The 25,962-nt window shown below is 41.5% G+C and overlaps 1 protein-coding gene and 1 pseudogene across 9 annotated transcripts in view; both read right to left on the reverse strand.

Moving 5' to 3' along the window:
* KALRN (kalirin RhoGEF kinase) overlaps positions 1–25,962 on the reverse strand; it is a 758,640-nt gene that overhangs the window by 408,927 nt on the left and 323,751 nt on the right. For all 9 annotated transcript variants that reach the window (XM_077118101.1, XM_077118100.1, XM_077118114.1 and 6 more), the window contains exon 9: positions 23,571–23,801. In XM_077118101.1, the coding sequence (XP_076974216.1) occupies positions 23,571–23,801 (231 nt within the window). The remainder of the gene's footprint in view (positions 1–23,570; positions 23,802–25,962) is intronic.
* On the reverse strand, positions 14,029–14,121 carry LOC143648990 (U6 spliceosomal RNA; annotated as a pseudogene).

The raw sequence follows: 25,962 nt of genomic DNA on the forward strand, positions 1-25,962 counted from the left end.
AATACAAGAAACCTCATTACTGTCATTGGCAATATAATCGTCTCACCCGTAACTAAATTCAGTTCATTCTTTTTTAATCTCCAGAATATCCTCCATTACTTTTTCAGTTTTCTCAGCCTTAATTGGCCCATGATTTTCAACAAGCTGCCCAGATCACCAGGCACAGTTTAACCCTGTCACTACCTCTACCCCAACCACACTGGCAGGGCATTTGGTAACATCAGCCAGGGCAGCTCCTTCGCCCTTCACCACTCATCCTTCACACCATCATAAAACACTGCCAGCAGTGGCCACCTGTCATGGGGCTCCTGTCTCACTGTGCTTCTGGGATTCCCTTACTAATCTCAGAAGCAAAGTCCAGAGTAGTCAATCCCAAAACAGATGCTTGAGGTTGCTGCTCTCCGAGACTAGGCTCCTTCCCACTTCTCTCTTCCAATCAACACAGAAGTGCTATCTTGCAATCTCTCATGAATGCTTCAGAATTTATGACAGATTTTCCTACATTAAAAAACAATTACCTCTAGGCAGTAAAGTGTGAGCTGCTTGTTTGGCAATGTTTTCATGAATTTTACTTGTCTATTTTTACCTCTAGCCTTGAGGATACTTGTTATTCTAAAGCAAACTGGTTGAAGATTCAGGAATGTTTTCATATACCAGTTAACAGTTAGCTTTTGTACCCCCTCGGGGCGACTGCATAACTCTCAAACTTTTTAAAAGCAATTTGCTTTCTTTTTAAGTTATTCTGGTTTTTTAAAAGCGTCAACTCATTTTCAGGTAGTGACAATGTACTTAATTAACAATGTCTTTAACACTTAAAAATATATTTATTTCATATTTGATAAGCCTTAAATTAGTTTAAACCTAGTTTATATTGCTCTGTGATATTATAGTGTAACGTCTGTCATTAGAATTGAAGCTGTGGGGGAAAACATGTGCAGTCGCAGCAAGGGTCCAGAGACTGCGGAAATCAATTTAACAAACAGAAAAACAAATGACCAAGAAAGTGAACAAAATTATTTAATAATACATAAAGATCAAAAAAGCACCCAAGAATAGGTAAATGTAATCCATATATGAGGTACTGATAAAATTGCCAATTTCTGATTCTTTTGTCAGACAGTCATTTAGAGCCATCATTGTTTGATGCACAGATTTAGACCACGTGCTCCCCTGACCCTGACTCCACAACCCCTCAACCCTGGGAGTGCAATCCTGCTTCCCAGGTCAACTTTGCACAGCTGAGAAATGTTCTTCTGAGCACATTTCTGATTTCCCTGACAATAACATTACACACCTAAGTTAATATGCAGCACTGGAATCTACATATTCATCAGTTTCTGTTGAATCCAGTTAATGTGAATTATCAGAATCTGAACAACACTAGCTGAAGAATAAACTGAGTTTCTTGCATCACCCTGGACCCTACTTAACTGCTAGCATCTATTGAGGCACCACCCATTCACTTTCTCCTCTTTCGTTTCTCTCATTTATGAGATATTTAAAATACTCAATTACCAGATATAGTCAGGATAGTCCAGGATGATAGTTACTCTCATACCTATCGATGGCTTTGAACTGGTATTTAAGTGTTTCCAACATTGGAGATTTTATCAGTTTATGATTATTATTTTTTTGTATGCTTTATGGTAAGGGTCACATTTCATTCTTTTTCCATGTGAGTATCCCATTATTGCAGCACCATTTGTTGAATTTTTGTTTGTTTGGTTTTTTGTTTGCTTGTTCTTTTGGTGGGGGAGTGCATGAGCTTATCCATTTATCTTTATCTGAGGGGCCTTTGGGCAGCAGGGAAGCATGTGTGGGGTGTGAATATTCACACATTCAACCGGGTACTAGAGCAGCTCTGGGAGTACAGTAGTTATGCAGCCCTGACTCAGGAAACTCAGTCTACAGGGGTAATAGTCATGAAACAGGAAGTCACACATCAACTTCCAGGAAGCTGGTACAATAGGATAGGCTGAGTTCACCCCTACACATGGTACAAATAGAAAAAGCATAGAAAACAACCAGGACAGTGGTTCCAGGGTACAAGGAACCAGACAGGGTTTCTCTTTCTTCTATATTATATAGGGAGGACCTGGATGAAAAAGCAGAAGAACTTTTATTGAGAAGACAGGGTTAGTTTACTCAGTAGTGACTGCACCTGGGGCAGGTGCAATACACAGGCCGGAGCAGGAGCCAAAGGAGCAGCGTGCTTCCACACTCTCATCTCCATACCAGTTTGGGAGATCTTCCCTCTCAGCCCTGTAGCTGAGAGCTCCCCTGTGAGAAACCAAAAGCCAGCAGTCTTGCTGCCAAGAGCATAGTGCCTGCTCCCAACCCCCCAAGGCTGGTTGTTGTGGGTACCTGGTTTGGGTGGAGACTGGGGGTCCCTCTCCTTGGGAGGAGGAGGTGGGGGACACAGAGCAGAGCCAATCTGACAATTAGCTGGTGAAAGAGGCACTCTGTGTCCTGCAACCTCAATCCTTCCTCCAAGGAGGCATGGAGCATTCATGGTGTGCATGGGTGGAGAGGTGGGGATGAGGGAGAGAGCCGCACTGCACTGCCAGGTCCTCCAGGGCTGGCTGTGGACAGGGGTAGTTGAAATACTTTATCACACGGACCAAGGTCATTCCATGTAGGAGCCTAGGGACCACCAGACTCACTGTGCCTTCAAGCAGATTCTCCGCTGACATGCATACTGCCCACTCCTACCCCCACCTCCCGGGGTTGGCTGCTATCAGTGCACATGCAGACCTGCAGCTTTGATTGGATGTGCACTTGGTCTCATTCCTGCCCAGCCAGCTGTCAGTCTCACTCCGGCCCAGCCAGCTGTCAGCTGATGCAATTGGGGAGAGGCTGGCCTAGGGGAAAAAGTGGTCCCAAAGCACCATCTACCGGGAAGATGTGGAAAGTACACTCTGGCAAACTGCCTTTCTCCCTAGTTTCTAACTGATCTTCAATTAGAGTTGCACCTCCTGTATGAGGTACCAGCCTTGGTTTGGTAAGGAATCACTGACAAATCAAGTGCCAAAGAAGACCTTCAATACAAACCCAAGGAAAAACAAAATATTAGACAAGCGAGGGAAAATAACTAACAAAATAAAGTTAACAAGGTAATCAAATGCTAAGAAATCAACAAAAAAAAATTGTAGAACCATATGAAGAAGAAAGAAGATAAGGTCAAGCCAAATGACTAAATTAAAATGCCAGAGGAGATACAGAATATGGAACAACTGATCAAAGATATTCATACAAATCTCCTAAATAACTTCAGTGGGTTGGCTATAAGATGTAGAGGATATCAAGAAGAGACTAGAAGAATTTGACAGAATAAATAGAAAAATAGCAGATCTTATGGAAATGAAAGATACTGAAGATAAAATTGAAAATATACTAGAGACCCACAACAGCAGATTAGAAGAGGCAGAAGAAAGAACAAGCAAACAAGAGGTCAAGACAACTGAATTCAGATACACAAAAGCACAAACGGGAAAAAAAGGAAAAATTGGAATTGGACCCAGGGAAATGGACAACTCGAAGTGCACAAACATAAAAACCTTCGGTATCACAGAAGAACAGAATAAAGGGCTAGGAAGATTATTTGAGGATATAATAGGGGGAAACTTCCCAACCTTTATAAAACACAAAATATACAAATTAAAAAATCCCCAAAAACCCCAAATAGAATAAATCCAAACAGACCAACTCCAAGACACATACTAATCAGACTGTCAAATGCTGAAGAGAAGCAGAAAGTCCTGAAAGCAGCAAGAGAAAAGCGATTCACCATATACAAGGGACACCACATAAGACTAAGTTCAGACTACTCAATAGGTACCATAGGACAGCCGTGGTAGGATATCTTTAAGATTCCAAAAGAGAAAAGTTGCCAGTCAAGAAATCTTTATCTAGCAAAGTTGCCCTTCAAAAGTGAGGGACAGATTAAAATTTTCACAGAAAAACAAATGCCAAGAGAATTTTCTAACAATAGACCTTTCCCTGCCACAAGTATTAAAGCGAGTTCCATCAGCTGAAAAAAAAACTGGAGAAAAATGTCTGGAGGATGGCACAAAACTGAAGAGTATTAGTAAGGGTAACTTAAAGGATAAGAGAGAGAGAGGAAAAAAAAAATAGATCTGACAATTAAAAACCAAAGGATCAGATGGTAGATTCAAGAACTGCCTTTTCAGGAATAAGTTTGAATATTAATGGACTAAACTCTCCAATTAAAAGATACAGATTGGTAGAATGGATTAAAAAATATTCATCTATATGCTGTTTATAAGAGTATCCTTAGACCCAAGGATACAAATAGACTGACAGTGAAAGGATGAAAAAAGACATTCCATGAAAGCTATAACCAAAAGAAAGCAGGAGTAGCTATATAATATCAGACAAAATAGACTCAAAATGCAAAGACGTCATAAGAAACAAGGAAGGACATTACATATTCATAAAAGGGATAATCCACCTAGAAGAAATAACAATCATAAATGTTTACTCCCCCAATCAAGGAGCTCCAAAGTATATGAAGCAAGCATTGGCAAAACCGAAGGGAGTAATAAATGTTTCAACAATAATAATAAGAGATTTCAATACACCACTCTCCTCTTTAGACAGAACAACCAGACAGAGGCTCAATAAGGAAAAAGAGAACTTAAACAATGTGATAGATGAATTAGACCTAACAGTTATATATAGATCGTTATACCTCAAAACACCAGAATATATATTCTTCTCTAGTGTTCGTGGAATGTTCTCCAGGATAGATCATGTGGTGGGGCACAAAACCGGTCTTAAAAAATTTAAAAAGACTGAAATTATTCAAAGCACTTTCTGGGATCACAACAGAATGAAGCTGGAAATCAATAACCACCAAAGAACCAGAAATTTCACAAATACATGGAGATTAAATAACACATTCTTAAACAATAAGTGGCACAAAGATGAAATTGCAACTGAAATCGGTAAATATTTGGAGACGAATGAAAATGAGAATACAGTATATCAGAACTTATATCAGCAAAAGCAGTGCTGAGAGGGAAATTTATTGTCCCAAATGTCTATATTACAAAAGAAGAAAGAACAACAATCAAGAACTTAAATGCTCACCTGGAGGAACTAGAGAAAGAACAGCAAACTAACCCCAAGGCAAACAGAAGAAGAGAAATAACAAAGATTAAAGTAAAGATAAATGAACTGGAGACCAACAAATAAAAAGCAATAGAATCAATAAAACCAAAAATGGTTCTTTGAGAAAATCAATAAAATTGAATTAAGGTATCTTTCCCTGGATGCCTTAGTTTGGACAATTTTATTGATTTAGAGCTAATAACTTGTAACTTATTAAATTCCCTTTTTAAAAGCCATTCCAGTTTTGGTATATTGCATTCCAGCAGCTTACAAACTAAAACAAAGGGTATATGGGAAAAACTACCTATGGACTATATTTAACAAGAATACCTCACTAGTACCACAGCAATACTAGCCATAAAAAATGGGGTGGTAATAAGAGGTGAGGGGGTTTCGGGGTTTTCTCTTTGGTGTGGGTGTGTCTATCTGTTATTTTACTCTTTGGAGCAATGAAAATTGTCTAAAATTGAGTGTGATGATGATTGTAAAACTAAGTGAGATACTGTGAGACAATGAGTATTTATTTTGGATAGGATATATGCTATGTGAATATATCTCAATAAAATCTGAAGATGCTAAATAAAGATTCAAGTGCTAGAGAAAATGTGGAGACATAGGTATACCTATTCAATGTTGGTAGGGTAGCAGAATGGGGCGGCCCGTCTGGAAGGTAATGTAGTAGAGCCACAGGAGGCTAGATATTGGGTTGCCATAGGATTAGGCAATCCCATTACTAGGAACATTCTCAGAAGAACTGAAAACAGATGTTTGCACACTGATGTTTATGACAGCATTATTCATGATATCTAATGGATGGAGATGGCCGAATGGTACATAGGCTGAGGAGTGGAAAGGCAAACTGTGGTGATAAACGTACGATGGAATATTGTACAACTACAAAAGGGAATGAAGTTTTGAGGCATGCAATGAGGTGAATGAACCCTGAGGACATTACGTTGGGCAAAATAAGTCAGAAACAAAAGGACATATATTGTACGGTCTCATTTAGAAAATACTTATAAGAAAATTGGGGTCTGGAATCTAGATTGTAAGCTCTTACAGTAGTCAAACTTGTTCTTGAATTGTAATTGTTATTTCCAAATTCTGAGATGCTGTATTCAATGTATATAACCTGGTACTTCCCCAGACCTTTGGGTATCTGTGTGACAACTAAGACTCAGAGTTAGAGTTCTGCTGTTCTGAAAGTCAGCATTACTTCATACAGCAACTGTTAAGCCAAAAATAAGAGATCAGACTTCAATTAGAGATATGGTTGCAACTAAGGTAAATTAGAATATAGGGTAAAGGATGACAGTATCTGTATTCCAAAACTTCACCTTCTGTGTGAGGCTGAAGGAAAAGATTTATTTTGTCCAAAATTTAAATTTCCTGTAGCATACGATCTAACCTTTTTGGCCAGTTCACTTAAACAACCTAAATACATGGAGCCTAGAATAGGGAATGAGAGCTTATAATTCTACATAGCTTAATGTAATACCCTGATATACTCTAGAGTATAAGGGGCAGATAATAAAAAAGTATTTGCAAAGTTCCTTGAGGACTGGATAATTTTTAAAAATGGATCTATTAATTTTCCCAAGTGGGAAATTCCTGATACTTTCTCAAGCATTAGGGACTCTCAAGTTAATAGGCCAAGTCCTTGATCTTGAAGCTTGCTCTTATAAAATTCATTTCTGTAATGGGGAAGCTAAGCTTACCTATAATTATGCTTGAGTCATTTTTAGAGACGTCTTTTGTTGCTCAGATGTGGACTTTCTCTAAGCCTAACTCTGTAAATAAGCTCTTGACTTTCCTCCTGTGCTGCTTTGAGACTGTTGTGTACTCCAGAAAAGCCAAATTCTTTCAATCTTATTCCATCCATGCTATGTTTAGGGTAGATGCTTTGATTAGATTGTTTCCATGGAGATGTGACCCACCCAATTGTGGATGGGACCTTTTGATTAGATGGTTTCCATGGAGATGTGTCTTTGCCCATTCAAGGTGGGCCTTAATCTGCTTATCAGACTCCTTTAAGAGGGAAACATTTTGAAAAAGTTCAGAGCATTTTGGAAAAGGAGAGATCTTTGGAGAGGCAGGAAGAAAATACGGCCAGGAAGTCATTTGAAAACAGAAGCCAAAGGACCAGCAGATGCCAGCCACATGCCTCCCAGATCTGCCTTCTTTGAGTTAAAGTATCTTCTTCTGGATGCCTTTTTATGGCCTCAGAACTGTAAATTTGTAACTTAATAAATTCCCTTTATAAAAGTCAACCCATTTCTAGTATATTGCATTTCTGGCAGCATTGACAAACTAAAACACCCCCCTACCTGGGACATGACTTCTAGGGGTGTAAGTCTCCCTGGGAATATCAGATATGACTCCTAGGGATCAGCCTGTTCCTAGAATCATAGGATTTGACAATGCCTTCTTGACCAAAGGGGGAAAAGAAATGGAACAAAATAAGATTTCAGTGGATAAGAGATATCAAATAGAGTCAAGAGGGTATTCTGGAGGTTACTCTTATACAAGCTTCAGCTAGATATTGAAAATTATCACCAGTATGCCAAACCCCAATAGTATATCTGAAAACTCTATCTGAGACTTTATAATTGTTTCACTCAGACTGTTCCTATGCCAAATAAGCCCTGAAATCCAGAGTACCAGTCTTTCCAAGAACATCGAGTTGCACCTCCCTACTCCATGTGTTGGTATCCCTTCTCAACATGAAGAAGTTAGAATGGTCATCCTAACTTCCAGAGTCACTCCCCAAATAGCGTTTAACAGTTGAGTGTGCCTACTGATTCATTATATTGATATTTTTTGTTAGTCTGCAGTGTCTTAGAGCAACTAGAAGGAAATACTTGAAATGGTCAAACTGTAACCCATACCACACTTTGAAGTTTGTTCTATAACTAATTGTTAAAATGTACTTTGAAATCTATCATTTTCAATGTTATATTTCACATTGAAAAAATGTCTTAAAAATCCCATAAGTCATCACGAATTACAATGGTAAAAAGCACCAATAGTCAGGAATACCCTAGCTGGGGGATGAGGGAAGACCTTTCCAAAACAGTGAGGGTTAGCTGAGACCTGAGGGGCAGTAGACTTAACCACACTAGTACCTGAAGAGACCAGCATGGCTTCAGTAGGGAGTAAGTGGAGAGATGATAAGAAACAGGTCCAGAAAAAGCAAGAACCAGATCATGCTGAGCACTGTATGTGCCATGTCAGAGATTCCAGCATCAATCCTAACAGCCACTAAAGGATTTTAAGGAGGAGAAAGACAGCGTTTAAAAATTATCACTTTGATTCTTTGTGAAGAGTCAACTGGAGGAAGGCAAAAGTAGAGACGGGAAAACAGGAGGTCACTGCAGAAATCCCTGTAGGAGATGATGGGAACTCAGACAAAGTCAATGGCAGTATCCATGGAGAGACATACTGGAATAATATTTAGGGGAAATAATAGACGGGATTTGGTGATTAGGTATGGAGGTGGGGGTGATGGAGAGACAAGAATCACATCTGATTTCCAGGAGCATGGCTTGAGTAACTGGGTAGAAGGTGGAACTATTTACTGATACAGAATAAGTAAGTTATGAGAAGTCACACAGAGATGACAGATTTTTCTTAAGTATTCTATTTCCATACTCACACTCTGGCTTTAATAAGTGACAGTTGTGTTCCTAAAATTGAGTGGGAAGTAGCACTCAATGGTACTTGTCAATCTGATTTCGGCAAGATGTGCCTTTAATTTCAAAGAGCATTTTATATACTAAAGTTTAAAAATAAATTCTAAATTGTTAAACTAGCTGGGTCCTAATAATAATAATAATAATAATAACAATAATAATAATACCACCACCTTAGGACACCAACCCATTCAAAAATGCAACTTTAGGTTTAAACGAAATTAACCCATGCAGTCTTGAAGGGGATTTTCAACATGGTGAAGTTTTTGAGGGGCACCTTACATTAACACACAAAGTTGTTTGGAACTGGGCCTTGTCTGCTACTCTAATCCTGCCTCTAGTGAGCTCCTGCCTCATTCCTCAGCACCCACGGCACCTGGATTTTGCTTTTCACCATTGTGCCCTTCATTTGAAGCACCCATATCCCATTCCTTCCTGTACTCACTTCCTGAACAATCACCTATACATCCTTTAAGCTTCTCCTCAAAATCACTGGCTTTGGAAATCCTTTGCTCTTTGCTAACCTACCCAGGGTGGGGTGGGAGTCATTATTCTCTGATATTATTCATACAGTGATTATTGCTTACAGGACTCTTTCTTCCACTAGACACTAACCTCCTTGAGAAGCAGGTAATCCCAGGATACAGCATGGTACTTGTCACAGAGTAGCTGCTTAATAAATGCTTGTTTAATTGAACTGAACTCAACACAAATGCATCCCTCCAAATAGACTACTTTGGAGTGAATGTCTCTGTCACCATTCTCACCTTGTAACTATCTTAGTACCACTCATAGTTTGCATGCAAAGTTCTCTCTCTGCCTCCACCCTCTCCACTATATGACTTGGCACGTAGTTCCTACAGGAATAAAAGGAATACGGAGTTTTCCCCACTGTATCCTGCCCTTACCTCTCTCCCTGACCACACAGCAGACCTACCAGCTCATCACAGATAGGAGATACACAATGAATGTTCATAGCTGTGAACTGCCAGGTGCAAACATGGCTAAGGCTCCTGCCCTATTCATCTTGGGAGAAACTGAGCCAGCCAGTTCAGGGAGAGGTCTGATCACTGGGACTCCTTGCCAGTACAGCTGGCAGGCAGTCTTATAAACAGTTTATAAAGCTTTTTCTCCTTTCCCATGTCCCAACTTTCAATCTGAAATTAGTTCTTTCCCAGAACAGCCTTTTCCAAGAGAGATACATCCTGAACCTGATTTGTGAGCCGATGCAATAGTCATTATGCATAATTCCCTAATCACCCCCTTTCTTCCTCATCTAATTGTGTTTATTCCAATCAGCATGCACTCAAGATAGAGCTCTTTCAGAGGAGGAGACAGTCCTTTCTAGTTGTTAAGGCAAAAGGAAAAAGTCCTCTTGAAGAGAGCTACTGATATTCTCTGAATAGTGGCCATGAATGCAATAGAGCTAATGGGAGAAAATTAAAGATCTAGTTGCTTTCTTTTCTGCAACACTAATTTTTTGGATTCTTCTAATATGTTAGAATCTTCACACTAGAAGAAACCTAAGGATCATCCATCCTAATGCAGGAGACCCCTCCATTGGAGACAATCATCTTTAGAACAAACTTGTAAGTCTAAGCACTGAAGTGTCCACAACTTGTAAGGAATTATTAAAATGTGGCACCATCACTATCCTTATCATCATAAGTTACAGACATCATTCTAGTGGTCAAGAGACACATGGAATTCATGTCAGTTCTGCTACTAATCAGCTGTGAACCCGGGAGTATGCTTTCCCCTCTCCTGACCTCACTATCTCAAATGCGGATGCTGGGTTAGACAATCTCCCTAAATCTCCTTCCTGTTCAAATAGTTCATGATTTTATTATTTAGAGAAAAAAGCAGCTCCCTTCATTAATACGTGAGATTCCAGTGGTCAAGAAGAAATTAGAATCTTAGAGGGTCTATTCTCTGTCAAGTCCTAGCCCAGGGCACAAAGCACATTATCATCTACATTATCTGAATGAATTATCACCACAATCCTGGGAGGTGAGAGTTTAGCCCTATGTTTGGATAAAGGAAATAAGGCTCAGAAAGTTTAGCTGTGTCACCTGGTGTGAGCCAGGATTCAAACTTGGATTGCTCTGGCTGCAACACTACCATCTACCAGCCTTCACTGGAAAAGTTATTTTTATTCTTTTTGTAATTTATAAGTACTTGGGGGAGGTACTTTGAAGCCAGGTAGGTTATAGATGCTATGATGTGCTACCCAGGCCCCTGTCAGGGATAAGGAAAGTTTTAACACAAATGATGGGAGTGCCCTTGCAGACGAGCCTCACCAGTCTCCTAGGGGAAGTCTCCTCTTGGTGGGGAGAGCTGCTTTTCCCAAGGCTGTGCCCCCATTCAAGCATGGCCTGCATTCAATGACTGACCAACTCCACTGTAGAAATGACCCACCTGCTCTCCTCAATTTGGTACAGCTCGGAATGGTCAAGGTTGGTTGAGGATTCCCTTGAGATGACCCTGCAGCTGGGCACTGATCTCTGTCCAATCCTGCTTCTTCCCTTCCCTTCCACAGGGGATGATTCCAAGAGCACTTTCTAATAAACCTCCTTTGACTCTCACTCTGTGTGGTCACCCTCTATGCCCTGCTAGGACTCTGGCCCTCTAAACTGGGCTCCCACTCCTTCCATGGATGGCCTTCTCACTCTTCCCAGGCTCTGGCACTGCATACTGCAGCCCTTGCTTACATGGGTGACCTCTCTAACCCACTTTGACCTTGACCCTATGCCAGGCTACCCTCTTACATAGATACTCTGCTCACCTGGTTTGGACAGCAGCAATAGGTTGCCCATCCACCGGAACTCTCTCCTCACTCTACACTGGACCATCTCTCCAGGAGGGCCCACCCACAAAAAGCCATCCTCACCCCAGAAGAGCTCTGGCATCCCTGGGCCACTGCGGCTCTCCCACTCTGCATAGATGCCTATCTTGCTCAGCCCATCTAAAAAACGTTTCCTTATCAGCTCCTTGGACACTATGCTCATGCAGAATTCCTCTTGGCTCTCTGAGCTCCATCTCTGTCTTCTTTTCCAAATCCTCCTCATCTGCTGAATCTCTAAATTTTGGAATATACCAGGACTCATTTCCGGCCCCTTCTTTCTATCTTCTCTTACTCCCTACATGGCTTCCTCCAGCTCCATGGCTTTAAGTACCATCAGTATGCTCGTAATTTCTTATATTCACAGTTCCAGCCCCAATTTCCCTCCTGAGACCAAGACTCATCCATACAACTGCCTACTCTTCCTCTCCAAGTTGACATCTGATGGGCCCCTCAAACTTAACATATCTAAAACAGAAATCTTGATTTACTTCTACATCACCCACCCCGTCCTCTTCTTGTCTTTCCCATTTCAGCAAAAGATAACTACAGTTCACCAAACTGCTTAGCCCCAATTTGAGATTACTCAGATTAATTACTCTTCCTCACACTTAATTTCCATCACCAACACCCAAGTATAAGTACCATCTTTTCTCATTTACTCTAGTGGCTGCTTAACACTCTCTTTTACTCTTTCCACGCCAACCTATCTCCACACAGTGGCCATACCTACTTTTTAATGTAAATCAGATCATGACATTTCCCCTTATTAAACTTTATGTTTCCCGTCTCACTTAGAAAATCCAAATTCCCTCCTGTGCCAGTTTGAAGTATGATGTACCCCAGAAAAGCCATGTTTTAATTCTGATTCAATCTTGTGGAGGCAGCCATCATTTTAATTCTGATTCAACGCTGCAGGTGTAAATTTATGATTAGATTATCTCCGTGGAGGTGTGACAACTGTGGGTGTGACCTTTTGATTAGATGGAGACGCAACTCCACCCATTCCAGGTAGGTCTTGATTAGTGCGCCAGAATCCTTTAAAAGAGGAAACATTTGGGAGTGAGCCAGAAACTACAAAGCTGACAGAAACTTTAGAGCAGAACTGACACTTGGAGAACAGAAACACAGATATTTGGAGATGCTTGGAGCCCAGCAGATGTCGCCATGAGATGTTAATCAAGCCAGAACCTGGAGAGAGCCAAGGGAAGCCAAGAAAGGAAAGCCAGCCCCGGAGAAATAAAGTGAGTGTTCTAGCTTGAAAGCTGCTGGAATGCAATATATCAGAAATGGAATGGCTTTTAAAAGGGGGGATTTATTAAGTTGCAAGTTTACAGTTCTAATGTCATGAGAATATTCAAATTTAAAGCAAAGCTACAGAAATGTCCAATCTATGTCATCCAGGGAAAGATACCTTGGTTTAAGAAGACCGATGACATTCAGAGTTTCCTCTCAACTGGAAATGTGATGTCTGCTAGCTTTCTCTCCAGGCTTCTTGTTTCATGAAGCTCCTCCAGGGCATTTTCCACCTTCATCTCCAAAGTTGTCAAACTGTGTGGGCTCTTGTGGCTCTGAAGTTTTTTCCAAAATGTTTCCTCTTTTAAAGGATTCCAGTAAACTAGTCAAGACCCACCTGGAATGGGTGAAGTCACATCTTCCTCTAATCAAAGGTTAATACCCACAACTGGCGTGTCACATCTCCATGAGATAATCTAATCAGGTTTCCAGTCTACAGTGCTGAATGAGGATTAAAAGAAATGGCTACCTCCACAAGATGGATCAGGATTAAAACATGGCTTTTATATACATAATCCTTTCAAATTGGCACAGTGAGGAACCCCTACAGAACAGAAACTGGAAGCAACGGTGCCTAGGAGCAAGGGACAGGCAAGGGACAGCACACTTCCCAGCTTACAGAGCTCTTCTGGACAGTATCAGCTTTTCTTGCGTGAAGGTAACCTATTGTTGGTGCCTTAATTTGGACACTTTCACTTCCTTAGAACTGTAAAATTGTAACTTATTAAATTTCCTTTTTAAAAGCCATTCCATTTCTGGTATATTGCACTTCAGCAACTTATAAATTAGCTCAACTTAATAGCCCAAAAGGCCTTCCTTGCTGTGGACCTAGCCCATTTCTACAAGCTCATTTCTTAGCCCTTTTCCTTCAGTCACTATTCACCAGCCACACTGACCTTTTCTCCTGTTTTTGTGAATGTACCTAATTGGTCCTGGTCTCAGGGCCTTTGCAGGTTCCAATTCCAGGTGCTGGGAACCTTAAAGGTATTCCCATGGCTTATTCATTCCTGCTCCCTGTTCAGATGTTGCCAACTATCACTATTGCTGTATTATTTCTTGTTTGTTTTAAATATGGAATGCTTTGCAAATTTGCATGTCATCATGTTAATTTTCTCTGTATTGTTCTAATTTTAGTATATGTGCTGCTTAAGTGAGAACTATTTATTTGTTTTTGTTGTTATTTTATCTCTACCCTCCTGACAGTAAGCACCACGCAAGCCGGTGCTTTGCTCTGTTCAATGCTGCAAAGAGAATTTGCTGAATAAATGGTGAATGGATTCAATGAATCTGATTTGAGAAAGTCTTTGTACCATGAAGGGCAAACACCATTAAAGGAAATGGAGAAGTTTTGAAAACATGTGGAATCAGAATCTCAACTCTCAGATCCTTCATATGGCTGTCTCTGATAAATCATGTATATGAAATAGGTTATTAATTTTATCTCATAATTTTATCCACAGTAAAATAAGCCAGAGGTGTCGTTGTTGCAAGTAAGCTGAAGAACCACAACCCACCCTCAATTCTCCTGTGCCTGCAACAAGTTTTGGTCTGTTAAAAGCACAACACACCAGAGGGTCCACCAAATCACTAGTCTGTCTCCTTGCACAGCACACTGAGCCTTAGTTCTGAAGGGGAACAGCTCATAAACTGCCAGTACTACCCAAATCCCCATCAGGCTGCGACTGGAGCTCACATAGGCAACACTTGAAATGCCCAATTATCAGCAACTCATTTTCTGTCTGCTCTTTGGAACAAGTATGATCAAAACAAATGCTTTTCTATGGCAGGAGAAGCCAGCATGTTTCTGAGAGGGCTCAGCTGAAAGTCATTAGCAGGTGTCTAGCATCTCTTTCCCCTGAGAACTGCAGTCCTTTCCCCTGACAGACCCCATACTGGTGCAAGTGAGCTAAAAGACCCCAAGCCCTCCTTAGCTCAGTTTTTTCCCTGCATCTATCCTACTCCCCACTCCCCCTCCCATCGCCCCGCCCCCTCCCACCCCCCACCAGTCCTGCACCTATCCCTTCCCAACAGAGCTGAGGCTGAATGGAAAACTGGAACTGGCCTTCCAGCTCGGCACCTCCCTGAGAGAATCTCCTTAGCCTGGTACTTAAATACCTGTGCATGGCACTGCCATGCTTCTCATCACTAAGGCTTGAAACGCTTAAGTCAGAGGACCTTGAACTTTAGAACGCTTAAGAATCAGTTGGGGTTCTTGTTAAAACGTAGGCACCACCCTATCCCCATATTCTGAAATAAAAAGTGTGGAGTATGGTCTGATAATCTGTGTTTTTAACAAGCCCCTCCACTCGGCCCTGATGATTTTAATACCTAGGGTCCAAGAACCTTTTCTTTGAGAAATAAAGCCCCAGATTCATGCTTGACACTGCCTTCATTTTCTATGGCAAAATGGACAGTAATTTCCAGTAAGCTTTTTCATAAATGCTCTCAAATCCATACTTGTCCCCTCACCCTCATGCATGTTCTCACGCCACACTGTCCCTGTTGCTCCCAGCTTCTTTCCACTCCAGTCTATCCCACCTACTGGCACCAGATTACCTCAAACCATTACCTGATCATGTCCCTCCTCTGCTCAAAAGCTGCCAGTCACCCCACATTAGTTATTAAGTATCCTTTAGCCTATTATTCAAGGCTCCAGCTCTAGTATGCTGAGGTCAAGGACAAGTACTGGAGTTATCTGTAAGAAGTGATCTTGGGAGGTACCTGGCTTGTCATTCATTAACATAATGAAAAGGAACTGAAGACATTAAAGACGGTAAAAACTACTGTGGACCACTAAAGCCTGGAGGCTGAGAAATGCCTGGGAAGGGACTTCTTCCTCTCATGCCCCCTCTGGTGCCCCCAGCCTTCCGCCCCTGTCAGAGGGAGGCCCCCAGTCCTTCCTTGGAGGGTATCCACTGCAGAAGGACCAATCCTCCATCAGGACAGAGGGTACATTCAGAAAATCAAAGCAAATACCAAAGTAAGCACCAAGGACGAAAGCTATAGTTGGGGAAAAGAAGAGAGGCCAGCAGACAAGCAGGGCAGAGAGGAATAGCAGCGAGGAGTATGAAACAGGGAACCAGGAAGCAGAGGGGTTCTAGGAGTGCAGGAAATTCCCAGAGAGGAAGGGGCTGAGCACTAAACTCATTCTCCAACTCTGCAGAGGCTAAGGAATAAATGCTCAGGACTGGAACTCCAGACCCTTCAAGAATTAGACCCCTACTATCAAGGGAAGGATGGTATACTCCAAGACCAAAGAGGCACATTAAATGTTTCCCTATCTTCACTCCAGTCAAAAAGCAACCCTAAGAGTCAGGACCCTTCCTTTCTGCCTTCCCTATCTCCCCCAATTCAGCTCAGCCTCCCCCTGCCCATCAATTACCTGCTTGAATTAAATCTGAATGACTGGATTATCATCATTACAGAAACATAACGAGACCTTTACAACTGCTCAATACTACCACGGACAAATAGGTTTTATTTAAGATAATATCCATGAAGAACAGCATCAATATTGCTGAGTTAAAATAATTATGACTGAAAAACAAATTTGGGATAGTGTCTGTTTTAGGGAAATTTTTGTTAGAGATAAATAACTGAGGAGGGTAATTTTAAATGATAGGACAAATGAAAAAGTGCGCTTAGGTCTGAGGGTGACTGTTGGTGGGTCTAGTTGAAAGGCAGTTTGAATGACTCTCAGCTGTCAGAGCTATATGACCTTCAGCAAGTCTCGTCCTTTGGGACCAAGTAATCTAACAGGGTCTCTGAGCACTGATGTCCCGGCACTAAGTTATAAACCACTCAAATGCAGGGACAGCATCCCTCTGTATTCCCATCACCCAGAACAGTGCCTGTGCCTTGGTAGAAATACTCAGAGCATCAACTTTGATTTGAGGTTGTCCTGTGTTTGAATCCCTGATTTGTCACTAGCTGTGTGGCCTTGGGCAAGTTGGTTAACCTCTATACACCTCAATTTCCTCATCAGTGAAATGGGGACCCAACTATCATCTGCCTCAGTTTCAAAAGGATTAAATAAGAAAATGCATGTGAAGGGATTAGAACAATAAAGCTGTTATAGGTACATTTAACCAGAGTAACAAAATCTCAGGGTAGAATCCAGCCATCTCTCTGATGCTTAGGTATCCCACAGTATTCCTACGAAGTCACCAGTCTGTTATAAATTTTGAAGATGGTCCCCTTGCATGGATTCCTAGATCTAAGTGGGTACAAAGTATGCCCCAAGCATCTTTCTTCTTAGGCCCTTTACTCCTACCTTCTTTTTTTAATGCAATTTTATTGAGATATTCACACACCATACAAATCATCTGAAATACACAATCAATGGCCCATCATTCATGTGCATTCATCAGCATGACAAATTTTAGAACATTTTCATCATTCCAGAAAAAAATAAAAATGTAAAAGAAAACCCAAAACAACCCATACTCTTTATCCCCACATTTTTATTTTTTTTTTAAGTTTTACTCACATACCATACAGTCCATCCTAAATGTACAATCAATGGCTCTTGGCATAATCACATAGTTATCCATTCACCACTACAGTTATTATGAGAACATTCTCATTTCTTCCAAAGAAAAAATCCCACACCCCATATATCCTCCAACTACAGACATTTAGCATTGGTATAGTGGCTTTGTTAACATAAATGAAAGAATACTACAATGTTATTGTTAACTACAGACTTTAGTTCATAGTCATTGTATTATTTCTCATATACCACCCCATTATTAACACCTTGCAATAGTGATGTTCGTTTGCTGTAGTTCATGTAGAAACTTTCTTATATTTATACAATTAACCACATCATTGTCCACTCTAGGTTTTGCTAAGTCATATAGTCCCAGTTTTTATCCTATAGCTTCCTTCTGGTGACATACATGACTCTAGCCTTCCTCTTTCAACCACACTCATATGCAGCTTTGTCAATTACACTTACAATTTTGTGCTACCATCACACAGTATTGTGTTATCCATTTCTGAACCTTTACAATTAACCTTTTGAACATTCTGTACTCAAGAATTGAGTGTCCAATCTCTGTCCTCATTCTATCGCCTGATAACCTATACTTTCAACTTTAACTCTCAGAGTTTGCTCATTATAGTTAGTTCATATTAGTGAGACCATGCAATATCTGTCCTTTTGCTTCTGGCTTATTTTGTTCAACATAATGTTCTCAACTTTCATTCACATTGTTGCTGCCTAATGACTTCATTCCTTTCTGCAGCTGCACAATATTGCATCATGTATACACCACAGCTTGCCCTTCTGTTCATCAGCAGCTGGACCCCTGGGCCACCACCATCTATTGGCAATAGTGAGTAATGCCACCATATACATTGGTGTACAAATGTCTATTCATGTTTCTGCCTTCAGTTCTTCTGAGAATAGTCCTAGTAACATGATTGTTAGATAATATAGCAATTCTATAGTTAGCTCCCTTAATCCTTCCTTCTTATAGGAAGAGTTAGTTTCTAGATCCATCATCATTCTGGTCACTTTTTTTTTTTTTTAACTAATCATTCTGTGTGCAATCCAAAGTGCTTACTTTTATTATGCAAAGCTGTCAACTGGATTATACAATGCCAAAAGTGGTTTAGCATGATTAAGGAGCTATAGTCACTATAGCTACTAAAAGATTGAATATCTGGAGTTTAAAAATTACTCTTAAATCCTTTTAGACATTCTTTGGCAGATAAGAGCTAACATAGTAAAAGCTGTAATGTTTCATGTGAGGATTCAGAAAAACTGAGAGAATCACATGAGATTCATTTGCAGTACAGGAAGTATGGCCTTTAATATTAATAGGTTCATTCAGAATGGAAGGCCACTGAGCCAAATAAATTCTGCCATCACTACCTCTCACTAGCTTACCTTACCAGACTAGTGGTCAACATACTGTTTTTAAGGGAAGGCAGAGGAGCCTCAAACATGTCACTGCAACTCTGCCCAGACCAAGATCACGCCTAACCTCCTTCCAGTCTTGTCTCTCACTAACACTGCCTGGAGGGAGTCAGACTTCCTCTTCCCTATGCCCTGGCTATAATTTGTTATGTGCTTTGTGGCCACTCCCCCATCTACTATGTTGGTGCTCCAACCCAGTACAAATCTTACTCCAACCTTAAGGCACTTAATCTGCTCTGACTCTACCAGCTCATCATTCTGCTTCTTTGGCCCTAAACATGGACTGTGCCATTACTATATCATTAGGTGTGTAAGCTCTTCTCTCGAGGGCAGAGACCTCAACCTCTCAAGGGCAGTGACCTCAAAACCCAGCAAGTGTTCCAAAACACTTTATAGATTAATTCCAGAAAAAAAGTTCCAGATGAGGGGAAAGGAAGAGGAGGCAGAGATGGCTTAAGGAGGGTGCTCTGAAACACCCTCTAAGAAAATATGGAATGGAATTTGCATCTTCCAGAAAGATCAAGAATTTAGTTACTCTTTGTTCTTCTCACCTCAAAGCAAGGTCTATTTGGGCTTGAAAGTAGTCCCTTTACATACATAGGAAGCGATAACAGTTAGGGGAGAATAAAACACAGAAGGTAGAGACGGGTTAATGTGGTGCTTTTCTGGCTACTGCTCAGATCTGCCCTTCCTTTAGCTGGAAAAATAATAGTACTGATAATTATTCCACCAGCAATATTATGGTAGGCATGCCCTTTCTACAGCTTTCAGTAGAACTGAACTGAAATTCTAGTATTACCCATTGATATTTATTCCACTGTCCCCAAGCCCAGCAGGGAAAATTAAGTATTAGAGGGGTGAAGTACCAGGCGAATTCTGGTTGCAGATGTTTAAATGGAATCTCTTTTCTACTGGTATCTATCATTGGTTTATACCTCTCTGCTTTACTCTGGTTCTGGATGCTTAAAGCACAATTTATTCCTACTTGGGCAAAGGCTGACAATGGGGCAAGAAATCATACAAGCAGTGGTGCTTGCTCTCTCTCCCACTCTCCCATCTTGCTCTCCCTTTCTCCCTCCCCTATTAAGAGTCAAGGTCTCTTTCTTTTCTATGATCTCCACCTTCCTCTTTCTCCTCCTATCCCATGTATGTGTATGTATGTGTATACATATATATAAATATATATTAAAATATAGGTATTTATCACACAAACATCTGTCTGTCCCTCTTCCTCTCCCACCTTCCCTATTTTGGGGTGTGCATATGTGTCTGACTGTCATGAGCCCCCTGCCTCTCTTCTCATTCTCTTTCTCTCCTTCCCCAGTTCCTCTCTCCTATGGCCTTTCTGTAGGGCACATAGACTGAGAATCAGAACACTGAGTTTCTGGTCCTGGCACTGCCATTCACTAACTGTGTGGTTATGACCAAGTTACTTTACATCTCTGGACCTCAATTTCCTCACCTGTATGGTAGGTTAGACTAGATACTCTTTCAGATCCTTGACAACTCTGAGATTTTATAATGGAATGAAGTGGAACTCACAGACCCATCAAACAGTTGGTACAGATCATGCTGGAATTCCCCATCAGCACAAGCACCAGGGGGCGCCTGAGTACCACTCAAAGAGGATGCAGCTAACAAGGAGGCAGCTGAACACTGAGAATTCACTAAGCACTGGACTTGTGTTCTCATTCAGTCCTGAGACAGGTACTACTATTATCCTTCCTATTTTAGAGGTAAAGAAACTGAAGCGCCACAAGGTGAAGAGACTTGCCCAAAGTCACACAGCTAAGATGCATCAGAGCAGGATTTTAAACTCAGGATGTCAGACTCCAAAGCCATTGTACATTGCCCCAGCCATTGAGGCTCACTCCCATTTAGGCTACTGAGTAAATATCTTTGGATACAAAATGTGCTCAACATCTTGGATTCAGACTTTTTGATGCAATCAGTGCTTCCCTTCTTCAAGACACCAACTCTGACTTCTACTCATGCCTCTGCCGTAACTGTTCTGTTGATACTCCATTGTCCTGCACACTGGCTGGTGTACTTCAATAGAACCGTTCTTCATATTTTCAAATGTGTATGTCTTGTGCCATTCTGGCGTCCTTCCAGAACCTAGTGTACTGTTAGGCCTCCTGTAGAGGACAAGCCATGATACTCTGTGAACTCAGGCTATCTTTGTGTCCTCTCTACCTGGACTGTAAAGATATAGGGACCTCCAGACTTTCTCATTACAATTCCCACAGGCAGACTCCAATCACAGCAACCACTGGATAGGCTTGGAGGAATGCTTAAATGGTATTCACTTCGTAAAGGCAGAAACTGGCTGTCCTACAGAGATAACTTCAGTTCAACTCAGCAAATATAATGGGAATCCCAGTTTCATACTAGACAAACTAAGAACTGTGTGGGTTACAGAGAAGGGAAACCTCTCAAAGAGATACTGGAATAGATGAGACATGCAAAATAAAATATCAGAATGCAACACAAAGATGAAAGTGCTATGGAAATTATATACATATACATATATACATGAGCCTAGAACAGACTCATGGCTAAGTGCTGTTGGAGACTAAAGACCAAGTACTCCCTCTAACTCTCAAGTGTGTTGGTCCAGTACTGTCCAGCTCTGACACCTGTCTGGTACTAATGGTTGTTTGGGTGTCAGATGAAAAATTGAAGCCTATCACAAAGTTCAGCTGCCCTCGTTTTTCCACATTATTCTTCGAATCTGTCCCAGCATCAGATGCATGGGGAAGGAGTAGAAGAAATCATTTTAAATATCCTATAAAGAACAATGAATTAACCATCCTGCGAAATTCAGTTTTCAAGGAAAATCCAAATCTCCTTATTTTTGCTCCATGCCAACAATGTGATCATACATCAGAGTCAATTGATAAGGTCTCAACTCCAGAAATGCTCTTATATTTTAAGAACTTGATGTAGAATAGCCACAGATAATCAACTCATATTTTTTTCCTAACTTTAGTTTAGATGACACGGTGGCCATAGAAAAGCCTGTTAACAGCAGTTCCCAGATAGTTCAGTCTGGACTGTCACCCTACTCTTAAAAAAGCCTTTTACCTGCCCTTCTTGCAGCCCCTTGACACCTCTCCAATGCACATGCTAGTCCAATATTAATGAACAATAGCAACAGCCATAAAACAGCAGCAGGGCTAAGAGGCTGCAAAGAAGGTTGAGTAATCCATTGCCCAGATAATCTCCTCAAATCACAGAGAATTCATTGAAATAGCAATGCTACCTTTATTGTGCCTCCAGAGGCTGGTACCTTACTGTTTCAATCGCAAACAGACTCTTGTGCTCTCTATGCTCAGGGATGATATATTTATCTGGACAGCTCCAGATGGCAAGAGAAGGCAACTGATTCATTTGCTTCTCCATTCCCAGCAGGCTCCCACAAGAGCTTCAGAGCCAGGGCCAGCACATAAACAGGTCCCACCTCTCCTGAGTCTGAAGTGTCACTTCTGATGACTCAATCACCGCTCCAGTCAGGAGGGGGTGCTACAAGGGAGTCCTAGGACAGCCCAAGAAGGAGGGAAGTACCTGCTGGCATTGACTACACTGAGCCCCCCCACCCAGAGATAAGGATTCCCCTCTCCCCTACCTATCTACTTCAGAGCACACCAATGCCAGCACCAGAGAATAAAACGCTCCTCTCAACAACAGCATGAAGGGAGCTGACACTCCCCAAGACATGAAGAGTTGGTGTTCCATGTTCCACATATATTTTGATACACTTGAATTATAACTGGTCAATACCACAGAAGAATGGAAAGCATATAACAATTATTTTACATGTGTAGTCCTGAAATTCTGTGGTGTGGAAGGGGCTTGAATAGGAGTGGCCCTCACTCCTGTTTCTAGGCATGAATCAAGAGGGAGACAATTCAGAGCCTCGACCTCAGTTCCTAGCTTCCAACCAGAAATCCCCTCCTGGCATCTTGGTCCTCGGAGCAAAGCTCCCAGGGGCTCCCAAGACAGAGACAGAGAATGTGTGAGGGGAAAAGAATGAGTTATTTAATCTGAAATGGCATTTATGACGAGATTGTATTTTTATGATCAGAAATATAAGCATTTCTTTATTATTTATGGTAAAGGAAAAAGCTGTTAGTGGTATAATGATGCATAAAAGACAGATAAAGCCAGATTAACTGCTAATCATGGAACATACAGTGGACAACAGTCCATGTTTTAAATCTGGTTTCTCAAGACCAACTTGCCAAGGAATCCTTTAAATGGTCCTGTACCCTCCTTCCACTCCCACAGCCCCACTCTGGCACACAACCTGCATCCTTGGTAGAGAAATGAGCTCACTTTATGGTGGAATACAATCCTGATGATGCTCAGAGAACCCCTTAACCCCCAAAATCATCTAGCAGTCTCACTGTGTGATTGAGAATTAAGCTTTCCCCAAAAGAAAAATATCCCATTTGACTGCAAAGAATTGCTCTTCCTGAGACTGAGTCTCCATTTCCAGTACATTGGTAAGAAGACCCAGTCTAAAACCTGCATAGATGAGAAGCACGCTATTAACAAGTCAAGTTTATTTGTTGTGGGAGGCAGATCAAGCCTGATCACCCAGGTTGAGGGACTCTAGCTCCTTCTCTGTGGCTGGTTTGGATGACAGGCAGAGGAGAGGCGCCGCAGAGCCTGTTACCTGCTGTACATCCTGCTGGAAGACACAGAGCTGTAGCCGCTGGTGGAGCCGCACCTTGCGGTGCTGCCAGATACTCTCAAGCCGCCGCTGGTGGTGCAGCACCTCATGCACCACATCCAGCACCTGATGCACTGCTTTGGAGTAATTGGCTGTTGCCGTGAGGGACTCCGAGTTTCCAGGACTCAGAGGACGCTGCAGCACATCCAGCAGTGCTTTTCCATCCTGGCTGACCTGCAGGAAGAAAAGAAACTCTGCTCTAGACCTGAGCCAGGGAGAGCCCTGAGAGTCTCCAGGAAAAGGGAATGGCAGGCAGCTTCCCAGAAAAGGTGTAGAGAAAAGCATGCCTGGGGGTCCCTGAATAGGGCTGAGAATGACAATCCTCCCCAGACCCATGGCAGTCCTCCCCAGGCCCTAGTCAACTAAGGAACATGCAATCCGGGCAGAGCTGCTATGGTGCCTAATCCATGGCCCAGGGGAGGGCAGAACACCCTGGAATCCAGGGGGAGAGGAGTTGCTGGAGGACCAGCCAGTTACGCATGAGACTCTTGAATCAGTATCTCTCTCTCTCCTGAATTTTAGTCCCATGAGGTCAGTGATTCTGTCTTGCTCACCACGCTCTCCTAGTGCCTACAACAGTGCCTGGCACATAGTAGGCACAAGATAAATATTTTAACTGACTCACTAAGTCAGGAAAAATTATTTCAACAATGGAGCTGAAAATAAGTCACTACTATAAAGCCCCCCCGCCTTCTTCTTCATCTTCCTCTACACAGTTCCCAACTTTTAGACGTGTAACTAAAGGTAAATTATACAACCTTTTGGGCTCCAGTTTTCTTGTCCATAAAATAAGGACAATAACGGTACATACTTCTTATGATTATGGTGAGGATTAAGTGAGTTAATACAATGCAGGGCACCTAGAATCAGTCCTGGCATATAGTACTGGCTAGTAATTCTTATCTTCATAATTATTATTATTACTTTCATCTTTATTTCCCTACAATTTTCTCTTATTCTTCTTTTGTTCTTCCTCTCTAGAACCCCTTTTTTTCCAGCTGAAAAGTAGTAACATTCCCATCTTTCCAGAATATGCATAGTAAGAGATGGGTCCTTCTACTAAGGACACTATCCTGCTCCCATGATTTATTGCCAAGAAGTGGTAAAAGTAGCATTACAAATAATGCAGAGGTAATGCCTGCCAGAGATGTGACTAAGACAAATATCCTATGGCCAGGCTCAGGAAATTCTGAACAAATACTGTTCTTGGCACCATGCTATGGAAAGGGCAGGGTCGTTAGAGATGGAGGGCCAAGTTCTAGAGAACCAAGTGAATATAAGTTCCAGTCCTCTTCTCCCTCTCTATATCTGTGTGGGCTCAGGGCCAACAACCCACTGGCGTCCAAAGAGGGCTGGGAGGGAATATTTAAATCCTACAACATTAGGGTCTGAAAATAAATTGGGAGAAATATTGCATCTATAATTATACCCACAACTCACAGTGTGAAACAAGTGTAATATTAACCTCACATACACTCTCAATTTTTCTATCTTACAAGAAGTAAATTTAGAGATTATTGACCCATGGGTCGGGGGCAGTTTCAGTATGTAAGAGGAAGCCTTGGGCCATTTGGATCAGGGCTAATGAGCTCTCACAAGCTCTCTTCCATGCCTGTTATTATGACAAAACATATTACCATTTGTTAACGCTTATTACCATCAGGCACTGGCCCAGATGCATGGAATTTTTAAACTATCTTTATATCTTTAAAAATACCCTGTGAGGCAGGTATTATCACTTTCATTTCACAGATGGAAAACTGAGGTTTAGAATGGTTAAGTAAATTACCTGAGGTCACACAGCTGGTAAGGAGAGAAGTCAGGATTCAAACCCAAACCTTTGCCTTTACCCAGAAGCCACTGCTTCTTTAGACTTCAATGTACAAATGCACCTAGAGTAGCATTTATTAAAATGTAGCTTTTGGGCCCTACTTCTTGATTTTTTTATTCAGTCTGGGGTGAAACCCAGAATTTGCATCTTTAACAAGCATCCCTGGTGGAGGAAACCAATGCGCCAGATGCTAATCTACTTTCCCCTATTCTGGCAGCTCAAGGTTGCTCCCTTAATCAACCCATCTTACCCTCATCAATTTTACATTGCTCAGCCACCTCCCTCAAAAAACAAGTCCAGTTAGCAAACCTTACTTGGATATGTACACACAGACATACCTATACGCCCCTTTTCTCTTACTTTAAAAGAAACATCGATAAGCTTCCCCCTTCTCAATTTTGCACCATTGCCCCAGCCTTCAGTTGTTCAACAAGGTGGTACCTGCTGATGGCCCCACTTTTCCTGTTTCTGGCTGGAGACACCAACCTTCAGAGGTCAAGGACT

The sequence above is a fragment of the Tamandua tetradactyla genome, chromosome 10 (genome assembly GCF_023851605.1).
Source record: "Tamandua tetradactyla isolate mTamTet1 chromosome 10, mTamTet1.pri, whole genome shotgun sequence".
Taxonomy (NCBI): domain Eukaryota; kingdom Metazoa; phylum Chordata; class Mammalia; order Pilosa; family Myrmecophagidae; genus Tamandua; species Tamandua tetradactyla.